The 11711-nt window shown below is 32.6% G+C and overlaps 1 protein-coding gene across 1 annotated transcript; it reads right to left on the reverse strand.

Moving 5' to 3' along the window:
* Positions 1-232: 232 nt before the first annotated feature.
* On the reverse strand, positions 233-7365 carry LOC139515691 (uncharacterized). Its single transcript, XM_071305346.1, has 3 exons — positions 7262-7365; positions 1801-1973; positions 233-673 (listed from the first exon to the last, which is right to left on the reverse strand). Exons 2-3 carry the CDS (start codon positions 1954-1956, stop codon positions 359-361), a joined length of 471 nt encoding a protein of 156 aa, XP_071161447.1. The 5' UTR covers positions 1957-1973; positions 7262-7365; the 3' UTR covers positions 233-358.
* Positions 7366-11711: the final 4346 nt, after the last annotated feature.

Raw genomic sequence — 11711 nt, forward strand, 5'->3', positions numbered from 1 at the left:
TGTTGGTGTTTTTTTTTATCATAAAAAACCTGATACATAAAATGAACCCCTCATATCTTCTCTCAACACTTGAACTATACAGTATACCATTATGGTTGCTTAAATGTATATAGTGCTGTTTTCATTTCTGCATTTCATTTGGACCGAATTGGTGATTATGAACAGAGCTACCTACCCTATGTCAAGAGAAACTGACTTCAATACAACATTGACAGAAAATAAATGTTTCGTTTAACGAGTTACTTTATGTTATTTTATTCCATGTATTATAATGAATACCAACAATATTTATCTGCAATTCCCTTATTTCTGTACTTATAATCAAATTGCTTCATTTATATTATTTTATATGTAGTTTTTAATGGTTGCGTTGTTGCAGAGCCTCTCGTAGCGTTTCTGCATATCGTTTTACAGCATTTGGATGTGGTATGTTAGGCAGAGGACCACCGGCAATGTCAGTTGCACCTCCAGCATTTAAAGCATCATACACAGCATTACAGCAATTATTAGTCAATAGATGGTATGTTCGATTACTTTTGAAGTGTTCCCACCATTCTTTAATGTCGTCTTCGTCCAAATCATCTTTTTTGATTCTTATAATATGATCTGCATCCCTGTTTTGCCAAATCTTATCGACCTCATAATTGAAAACTGTTTCTGCTCTAACGTTTACCTGGAAAAAAAAAGAAATAGTCTAATCAATAAACAAGTACCTTGCTGCGTGTCTTGGTTTGTTAGACACCAATATTTCATATAACTTAATAAACATTGTGTGAGTACTTTGGCTGTCCAACACTAATAAAATAGGTTCATTTTTTTAACCACAGCTAATAGAATTGGACAGATATCAAGTAATGTCAGCGGCATTCTTGCATTTTAAACTTCACTTAATTTAGAAAAATTGACAACTCTTATTGACATAGAACCGCAGGACATCAGACCAAGGCCGAATAAATTACAAAGAAGTTGACCACAAAGACTAATGGCGGCCGGCTTTGCATTCGGAATGGAGCCATTTTCGAGAGGATTATTATTTATACGTTATTTGTTTTTTTTTCAAATGAATATGTATGAAATTCTTTGCTTTCCAAATATGTTGTCAATAAAAAAATCCAAACGTTTTGATAATTTGCGTTTCAGCGAATATTATGCTTGGGCCAGGGTGCTTTTAACAACGTATGATTTTTACATTTGTAAACAAAAATGAGTGCATCTGTGTTTCTTATCTATTTTTGACGCCCGTCTGGCTTACACAAGATCAATATCTTATTCACACAACTACAAAATATATGTCTTTTTACAATAACGGTGGAGATCTGCTTGATAAGATAAATGTTGATAATTTAGATTTTTTTTGTTGCATTTGACGTACCCAGTAATAAAACTCATTAAAGATACCAGACTGATAATATTGTGTGCCAGACGCGCGTTTTGTTTACAAAAGTTTTATCAGTAACGATCAAATAAAAAGTTAACAGGTCTATCGATGTCCTTTTGATTTTGTTATTTGTTTTTTTCTTTTCGGGTTAGAAAATACGTTTCGCCCCCTCTCTAAAATAAAGGTCTTTCTTCATATAACAATACTATGAAAATAGTGAATATATAACGATATAGCAATGTATATTTCAGAATCTTGATTACTTACGAGTAATAATTGTAATTCTACTTAAATTCTTAACGAGGCCGGGTTAAAGTTTCGGTATTTTCTGTAATCAGCTACTTTTTTTTGGGGTGTGGATAAAATATGAACTGGATGCAATTAAAAAAACCCAACAATAATCAAACTGAAAAAAAGCCAACCCTAAAGTCTTTTATTTCATCTTCATCCTTATTATTAGGCCACCAACTGATATGGGTATCATCACTTAGAGTCATAGACGCGTGACCAATAATATTTCCATCTCGTGGTACCCATACATAAATCACAGTTTCCGGGACACTTCCAGAATTTCCCATGTTAGGCGAAATAAATCCTAAAACGAAACATAATCAGAGTATAATTAAATAGACAAATACAAATGATAAAAATTTAACCTTATTCCTGAAAGTGTTTATGTAACTTGATTTACAAATATGTTAAAGATAATATAACTATTGAGAACGTCAACGTTGTATTGTGTAATTTTAGAGAGATGCGGTAATGAACAGGTGCGTGCATAATTAAATTTAACATGTACATATGTGTCTCACTGGCACCGCCGGTGTTGACATATTTATGCGTCTCTGAGGCAATACGGGGGTTAAGAAAAGTTACAAAATACATCTTTGAAATTATTTTGTTGTTTGTTGGCTGTGCACGATATTTCCCCAAAGGAGTAATGAATGGACAATTGCATAATTTTAGCAGTTTTCCTAGTTCACCGAAAAAGGTAAATATAATTATGTATATATGACATTATTACATAAAAAACTTTTGGTATTCGTCTATATTCCTCGATCGTAAAGATTTCTTAACATTTAGATCAACTTTTAAATATCTCTTATCGCACCTTACCCTTTGTTTTCAATTTTCACGTTCAAGATAAAAGCTGCACTGGTGAATTTTGTTGGTAGTTTGCAATTATAATTGATCGTAATTTATTAAAGGAACCACACACGATATATATACATTCTTACTCTGAAAGCTATTTATCCTCAACAGTTGAGTATATTTTTTTAAAGAATATGTAGTGCATAGACAACTAACGTTGGATTCGTTGAAATACAAGCGTTTTTCTACTTTTAGGAAAAAGGGTCCAAAACACATTGGATATCGATTCTGGTTAATTTGTTTGAGTTTTGGCCTTCCAACTGTTTTGACTCGGGGCCCACCTGATGAGTAGTATGTAACAAGGGTATCGGACGTATAACGTGATAACCCTAGTTTTATGAATGGTGTTTAATAAATATTTCGTATCAACTTTACAAATATAACATGATGGTCTTGGTGTAAATATTCCGTATCAACTTCACAAATATTACATGATGGTCTTGGTGTAAATATTCCGTATCAACTTCACAAATATTACATGATGGTCTTGGTGTAAATATTCCGTATCAACTTCACACAAAACATCATGGTCTTGGTGTATACATTCTGCGTACTGACGTTGTTTATAATCTTAATAGTTAACGTATTATATTATTCTTTAATTTGTCTTTATTAATAATACGTCTACTGTTTGGTCTGTTATAGGTGATATCATTTGACGTGGCTTGGTAATTATCAATTTCCCATTTCTTAGCAGTAACATACCCTCTGCCCCTTCGTATGGTGTTTACATATCTCAATTGATACGTTATTCTCGTGCTTGTTCACACTATACGGACATCATATACAGGAGTTTGCTCCTTACGCAAAAACTGCTCCAACAAAGTTATGAGGAGGACATTTAACTCCGTAAATTTTACGGACACCATCAGGAATTGGTTGATCCATACGATGTTTCTTTGTCCAAACTAAATAAGGACATTTTTACCACGTGTTAGATTGTGGTTTGTCATTACGTCGTCTGATCTTTTAATTACCGAACGTGACTTATTCCCGATTGGGACTGTTTTTCTAAGTGTGAATTCGCATTGCTATAAGACGTGTCACGGTACTTTTCCATCCCAAATTCATGTATCTAGTTTTGATGTTATATTTGTTATTGTCATCGGATTTTGTCAATTGTCTTAAGATTTGTAGTAATGTTGTAAATCTTAGTTTTATTCTGTTGTATTCGTGTGTTATGGCAAAGATAATTAATCATCCAGTTCATTTATTAGATTTTAGTTTGGATCAACGAAGTTTATATGATATATTTGGTTTTCAGTTTGATTCAGTAGAAACACCAACATAGCTAGATAATACAATTAATTATCTAATTACTACCACAATTTGATATCAATTAATAAATAAATTATGGTGTATTTACTGTCTTCTGATTGGTTAAAATTATTAGTTTTATTTTTAATGTTGTCAATTTTGATGGCGACACGCCCACTCTGACGTTGTGTATTCATACGCCAACATGTGTGTACGTTGCTATTGTTAATATATATATAATATTAAAGTTCTTTGAGCCTTATTTTTGATAGAAATTTATTTATAATAAATGGCAATAACTTATTTTGATTTTATTGAACCATAAAACCGATTTTTGACTCTTCACATTTTATATAATCCGCTTTGCATATTATTCAATGTGAAGAGTCAAAAATTAGTTTTATGGTTCAATAAATTCAAAATAAATAATAGCCATTCATTAGGTATTGTAATGTTCATTGTTTTTAATAAATGACATATCAGTCTTACAAATCTAATCTTGAATTCTATCCTTATTCTATCTTATTTTGGGAAATCATTTTAGAAATTCAAATGTGACGTCACTTTGTGCGTTAATGGCTTTGGCTAACTCGGCTGTGTATAATTATGTCTGGTTTATGTTGTTTTATGTAATGTATCCGTTTTTATTCTGTAGTTAGTCAGCACTTCGGTATTATCATGTATATCTATCATATAGTAATTTTATAAAATTTACTGTTTACAAAAGTATGAATTATTTTAAATAATAAGGATGTTCTTATCCAATGCAGAAAACCCTAGCCGTTTTGGTCACAACTTTGTACTTGTTTTGGCTTTCGAACTTTTCTCATCTGAGCGTCACTGGTTGGTCTTGTGTGGACGAGGCGCGCGTCTGGCGTATTAAATTTTAAACCTGGTACCTTTTGCTAGCTATTATTCATGTGTATCTCTGTCCTAAATTTTCTCCCATTTATTTGTATTGTAGACCTGGCATGTAATGTTGTCATTTTAATGCTATATTTAACATTGCCATCAAAGCGGGAGGTTTGGCATGCCACAAAACCAATTCAACCCACCATTTTTTTTTCTTAAAATGTCCTGTACCAAGTCAGGAAAATGGCCATTGTTATATTATAGTTCGTTTCTGTGTGTGTGCAGTACCTGCATACGGGATGTATATCTCCAAATACGACATTCCCGTGCTTGCATTTCCTATCATGATTTTCATGATAGAGGGTTGTTGCTCACAGAAAGCTATTAAACCAAGAGTTCAAAATGACGAAGTTGAAATCATCCCTTCGTAAATTTCACGGACCGTTATGGAATAACCGTTTCACAAATGATATCGAATATTTTCCTTACGTCGTAACTACAATCCCTTTCCATTTAATGAATATGACTTACCGAAATAGACTATTTACCGGATTTGTTATAACATAAGCACCTGAGATCACCCCTAGTTTTTGGTGGGGTTCTTGTTGCTTATTAAGTTTTCAATGTTGTGTCATGTGTTCTATTGTGTGTCTGTTTGTCTTTTTTATTTTTAGCCTGGTATCTTTCGTTCCTCTTTTTACATTTTAATGTTGTATTTCTGTTGTGCCGTAGTTTTCTTCTTATATTTGATGCGTTTCCCTCGGTTTTGGTCTGTGACCCGGATTTGTTTCTTTCTCAACCGATTTATGAATTTCGAGCAGCTGTATATTGCTGTTGCCTTTATTCAGGATTTTGATTTTCAAAATATTTTCAACAAATGACAGGTTATTGAACTAAATCGTATTTTTGTTATGTTTGAATGTAGGAGCGTAGGGTCTTTGTAATGTTAAAATGATTACCAATGCTCTAATGCATGTATTGTCAAATTAAATAACACATAGTGGTGATTTAAATCTGTGTACAAAGACAACACAATTCATGTTCTATTTATAGAAAACGGTATAATAAAATGTTTCTAATATGTGGGATAACATTTGTCGTGGAATTGAACAATTCATGTTCTATTTAAAAAAACAAATATGGTATTTTACAATTCGCCGAAAATATGTGGGGTGATTTATGTTAACAGTATTCGCGGAACTAAATGTATATGTTTAAATTGCATATACCATATTCGTACTTTATCTTGTTCTTATGATTTGAGTGTCACTAATGAGTTTTTGCTATGGCGTTAAACAATATTTCAAAGCTGGTATATCTGATAAGTGTTTTATAGACACTAATAACATACACATCTATGTGAGTGTGGATTGATCAGTACACACAATAATACAATTACACAAACAGAATCATCTTCTACTTGACAATTTAAATTATGCAATATATTTAGGTTATAACATGTATAAAGACTTTAAAAAATGTTATAAAAAAACCGTACTATTTCGTTAGACTAGCTTCATCGGACTTTGGTTTATTCAGTTTAAATCAAATGCAGCTTTGTTTAAAGTTGATAGCATCATACGAAATTATGCTTATTAAACACAGAGCTACAAATATATTGGTTATTAAAACTAAAAATAACAAAAACATTTAACTCCAAAGTGAAATCCAAAATATAAAAAAACATAAAATGGCAGATTCAAAGCTTAAACACATCCAACAAATGGAAAACAACCGCCGTACCCCTGACCTAGCACAGGTACCTCCAATAAAAGAGCCCAAACTGTTTTATAGAGATTGACTAATTTAGCTATAACATTTCTGTTTCGATGTTCCTTGGATTGCGATATTGTTGCTACTTTAATTTATACTAGTATTAAGTCATTTTCAAACTTATCCCTTACGGTGAAAATCAGAATTGTTCAGACAAATCGCTTGTAGTCAATATCTGTTCAGTTTAATTTTCATATATATATGACAGATGTTGTCCATTCGTTTGATGTGTTTTATCCTTTGATTTTGCCATTTGATTAGGGACTTTCCGTTTTGAAGTTTCCTCGGAGTTCAGTATTTTTTTTATATTACTTTTTTCAGACTGTTTAGTAGTTGTTATTAAACTATACAAATTATAATCGAACTGAATTATCTCAAAAGGTTCTGAACAGTACTGAATTAACTTTGAGCTAATTGTTTGAATAGTACTGAATTTACTTCATATGATAAATATGTGAAATGTTTTGCATGAAAGATAGAACATGACTTTGTAATTTAATGTTCAGACTTTTTAGATGATGTTAAGCTCAAACTGAAGGTTATAGACTAAAATTCGTTTACTAGTGAAGGTAAAGTTGAATATATTTTTGGTCATTCTAGCAAAGCTTTTTATTCCAGGAAAAGAAATACAGTGTTTCATATCATGACATGGAATTTAAAATCCTTACCAAAAGCAAAGAATGAGCGTCTAAATTAATGTTCTTCTTTTAAAAGCCATCGCTCAATTTGATGATTATACCTGTTTATACCACTAATAAGTTATCCGAGAAAAAAATATATGCTGTCCATAAATGAAGATCTGAAATTTGTCACAAAGTATGTTAAGTCCAATATAAGCTTTTAACTTACCTCAAGGATTTTAGATGTTTGTCTTCCTGGTGTATTTGTCAAAATCATGTGATATGATGGTTTTTTTCAGTTATTATTCTCAAATTGCCACGGTTGTATGCTTTCTTATATTAAACACTATTATATTTAGATTTAATTTCCAATCATGTGATTAGCCTATCGAACAGTACATTGTTAAACGGTGATTTGACATAAATTCTTTTTAAAGGACAAACAATTATACCGCGAAATATTATTTCAATTCTAACTAGATTCCTGGAAAAAAGATTACTTATACTCATTAGAATAAAATTTCTATTCCATTAGTATCTTCTGACGCTCTGCCATTATTCGTTAAAAAAATAGCATAAATCTAACGAACGGAAAGTACAACGCCATGAAGAAAACATAGTTCGTTAACACACACCCCTGTATCCACTCATTCTCTAAAAAAAGTAAAGCAAAGATATTGAGTATTGTCAACGTGCTTCTTAGATGATCGCCCTTTTTAACACCAAGTCTGGCTGCAAAACAAAATCTTATGGGCCCAACCTAGACATTTACAATTACGATTGGTAAAATTTATCAAATCATGGTTTTATCATTCTATATTATACTCCGTAAATTTGATCATGTCGTATCCTGATAACACAACGTAAATTGATTAATGTGTGCACATAACTAAATAATATCATTTTCTTTATAACCCCGTTGTTAAACTATCGAAAACCATCATAGTAGTTGGACTTTGTTTTGAAATGATGATTTATATTTACACTTTGATAATTCCAAATAGTTATCAAAAGTACCAGGATTATAATTTTATACGCCAGACGACGCGCGTTTCGTCTACACAAGACTCATCAGTGACGCTCAGATCAAAATAGTTAAAAAGCCAAATAAATACAAAGTTGAAGAGCATTGAGGATCCAAAATTCCAAAAAGTTGTGCCAAATACGGCTAAGGTAATCTACTCCTGGGGTAAGAAAATCCTTAGTATTTCGAAAAATTCAAAGTTTTGTAAACAGAAAATTTATAAAAATGACCATATAATTGATATTCATGTCAACACCGAAATGCTGACTACTGGGCTGGTGATACCCTCGGGGACGAAACGTCCACCAGCAGTGGCATCGACCCAGTGGTGTAAATAGTTATCAAAAGTACCAGGATTATAATTTTATACGCCAGACGACGCGCGTTTCGTCTACACAAGACTCATCAGTGACGCTCAGATCAAAATAGTTAAAAAGCCAAATAAATACAAAGTTGAAGAGCATTGAGGATCCAAAATTCCAAAAAGTTGTGCCAAATACGGCTAAGGTAATCTACTCCTGGGGTAAGAAAATCCTTAGTATTTCGAAAAATTCAAAGTTTTGTAAACAGAAAATTTATAAAAATGACCATATAATTGATATTCATGTCAACACCGAAATGCTGACTACTGGGCTGGTGATACCCTCGGGGACGAAACGTCCACCAGCAGTGGCATCGACCCAGTGGTGTAAATAGTTATCAAAAGTACCAGGATTATAATTTTATACGCCAGACGACGCGCGTTTCGTCTACACAAGACTCATCAGTGACGCTCAGATCAAAATAGTTAAAAAGCCAAATAAATACAAAGTTGAAGAGCATTGAGGATCCAAAATTCCAAAAAGTTGTGCCAAATACGGCTAAGGTAATCTACTCCTGGGGTAAGAAAATCCTTAGTATTTCGAAAAATTCAAAGTTTTGTAAACAGAAAATTTATAAAAATGACCAAAATTTAAATGGTACCTGTAATCCTAATTGTAGGTGCATTAATAGTTATCCCATAAGGACGCGGTGTGTCAGTGTAAGATCATCCCGATGGCCGGAGGCCAGAGGGTGATCTTACACTGACACACCAAGTCCGAATGGGATAACTATTTTACATCCCAGCTGTTTTAGATTAGACGAAAAACCATTTACAATTCATAAAATCTAGTTTAGAACGCCACACAACCATTATAATATACTTTATATATTACTATATGATGTATACCCTTTATGACCCCCTAACACGATGAGTAGATATCAAACAATGTCAACTCGTCCCACTGGCCAATCGGCCCACACTATATCGCCACTTTATGAAAAAATCGCCCCACTCTTGAAACCGACTCGCCCAACTTTAAAAAAAGTAAAATCAAATTGAACAATCAGTCTGACAACTCATTTATTTAACGAAAAGGGTTTAAACCCCACTGAGTAAAGGTCTGCCAACTCGTCCCGGTTATAAAAATATCTTGCTTCCTTTAAGTATGTTAAATTTCTGATAGTTCGTATCCAGTCGTCCTGGTGAAGTGGTATGTGTCGTGGCTTGATATGCTAAAGGTCTTGAGTTCGAATCCCAGCATATACACTGGATTTTTTCTACGTGAATTTTGATAGATTTTTTTATAAAGTGGCGATATAGTGTGGGACGATTGGCCAGTGGTACGAGTTGTCATTGTTTGATATTACTCATCGTGTTCGGGGGTCTTAAAGGGTATACATCATATAGTAATATATAGAGTGTATTATATAGCTGACTATGTGGTATGGGCTTTGCTCATTGAAGGCCGTACGGTGACCAATAGTTGTTAATGTCTGTTTCATTTTGGTCTTTTGTGGATAGTTGTCTCATTGGTAATCATACCACATCTTCTTTTTCATATAATGGTTATGTCGCGTTCTAAACTAGATTTTATGAATTGTAAATGGTTTTTCGCGTAATCTAAAACAGCTGGGATGTAAAATAGTTATCCCATTCGTACTTGGTGTGTCAGTGTTGTTGTTTTAGTAAACTGTTATTTGTCATATGAAACCTCAAATTAAAAAAAATATGCATATGTTTTTTTTATAACTAAATGGATAGTTTTCATTATACAACTTATGTACATATACTTTTTTCTGAGGATAATTCTTTAATTTGTCCACATTTAGATGAAGATTACTTATTTTTAATTGCTTGCTTCCAGGAAGCAATTTGCCGACATATTTTCCGTATGCATAGTGACCTGAGCGTAACCCTCATCGTAAAAATCCGGTGAGTCGCAATACGCATTGATCTGTCATTAAAATAAACAATTATCTGATTTTACATGTTAAACACGTGCTCAATATCCATGCTTTTTGTTATTTATTTACTATAAGGTGACAATCGGTAAACTTCGGCTTCAAAACATGGCATTTAATGAGCAGCCATATTTGTTAAATCATAACAGACACAGAGAGAAAAAATTGACGATTATACGATATATTTGCGTCGAAAATGATAAAATCGTGCACAGAGGACTAAGTTTATGAAATATACATGCATTGGTTCAAGAATTGGATAAACATTATTTTTCACCACTCACTCGTATACAATAAGCAAAATGAGGATGTTAAATTTGATGCATGTCTTTTTGTGCTTCTTCGTTACATTTGTTGTTTTTATAGTGATTAAGATGATAACACAATGTTGACTGCTGTACCCCTATTTTTGACATTTTTACTCTTAGAGTATGTTTGTTTTGTTCACGCATCGTTGACAATGTAATGGAATTTAATGCGACTGTCATACAAGTGAGAGGTTTAGCTAGCTATAAAACCAGGTTCAATCCACCATTTTCTACATTAGAAAATGCCTGTACCAAGTCAGGAATATGACAGTTGTTATCCATTCGTTTGATGTGTTTGGAATTTTGATTTTGCCTTCTGATTTTGGACTTTCCTTTTTGAATTTTCCTCGGAGTTCAGTATTTTTGTGTTTTTACTTTTTTCTTATGACTTTAAAAGTCTTTAGGTATCTTTTGTCTCTATTTTACCTCTTATAACAAATTCAACATAGTTGATGTCAAACAAAGTTTAAACGTTGATGGCTTCAGATGGTGCTTCGTACGTCTTATAAGTTTGTAAGGTGTAACTTTTTCTACAAAGACAACCACAACAGATATATAACAAAATTGATGTGATACAATAATATATAGAGTGGACAAATCATTACTTTATACTTACATAAAAGATCCGCAATTTAACGTAGCTTATAAAAAAAATATAATAAAAAGTTTTAACACAGAACTAAAAGTTTTTTTCTGCTATATAATAATATTTATAACAGAATTTTTAAACAAGCACAAGTTTTTAAAGATTGTAAGTTCTAGTCAATAGAAGGGAATTTTGATTTAGTTAAACTTTCACTGAATACAGACAAAAAGTTATAAGCTTACGTGTGCAATTAAAGTGAGAACTCTGTGGTATAAAGTAGCAGCTTTCCATTGAGTCTTTGTCGGAACGTGTTCCTCTGTAGATACGTACTCGAAGTTTTATTTTTAGTTCAGTCATTGTCGGATCGAACTCTTATGTAAGAAAATTATAAACATTTTCCGTCAGTTCAGTCATTATTGGAACGTGTTCCTTGGTAGGAACATACTAGAACTTCAAGTTTTATTTTCAGTTCATGTCAACGGCGACACATGTTCCT

Source organism: Mytilus edulis, chromosome 3 (assembly GCF_963676685.1).
Source record: "Mytilus edulis chromosome 3, xbMytEdul2.2, whole genome shotgun sequence".
In the NCBI taxonomy this organism is placed as follows: domain Eukaryota; kingdom Metazoa; phylum Mollusca; class Bivalvia; order Mytilida; family Mytilidae; genus Mytilus; species Mytilus edulis.

Excerpts from the sequence above, each read along its gene's own strand:
- LOC139515691 (XM_071305346.1), bottom strand. The coding sequence starts at position 1,956 with ATGGGAAATTCTGGAAGTGTCCCGGAAACTGTGATTTATGTATGGGTA. Across the intron at positions 674-1,800 it reads ATGAAATAAAAGACTTTAGG|GTAAACGTTAGAGCAGAAAC; the intron begins GTTGGCTTTTTT and ends TTTTTTTTCCAG.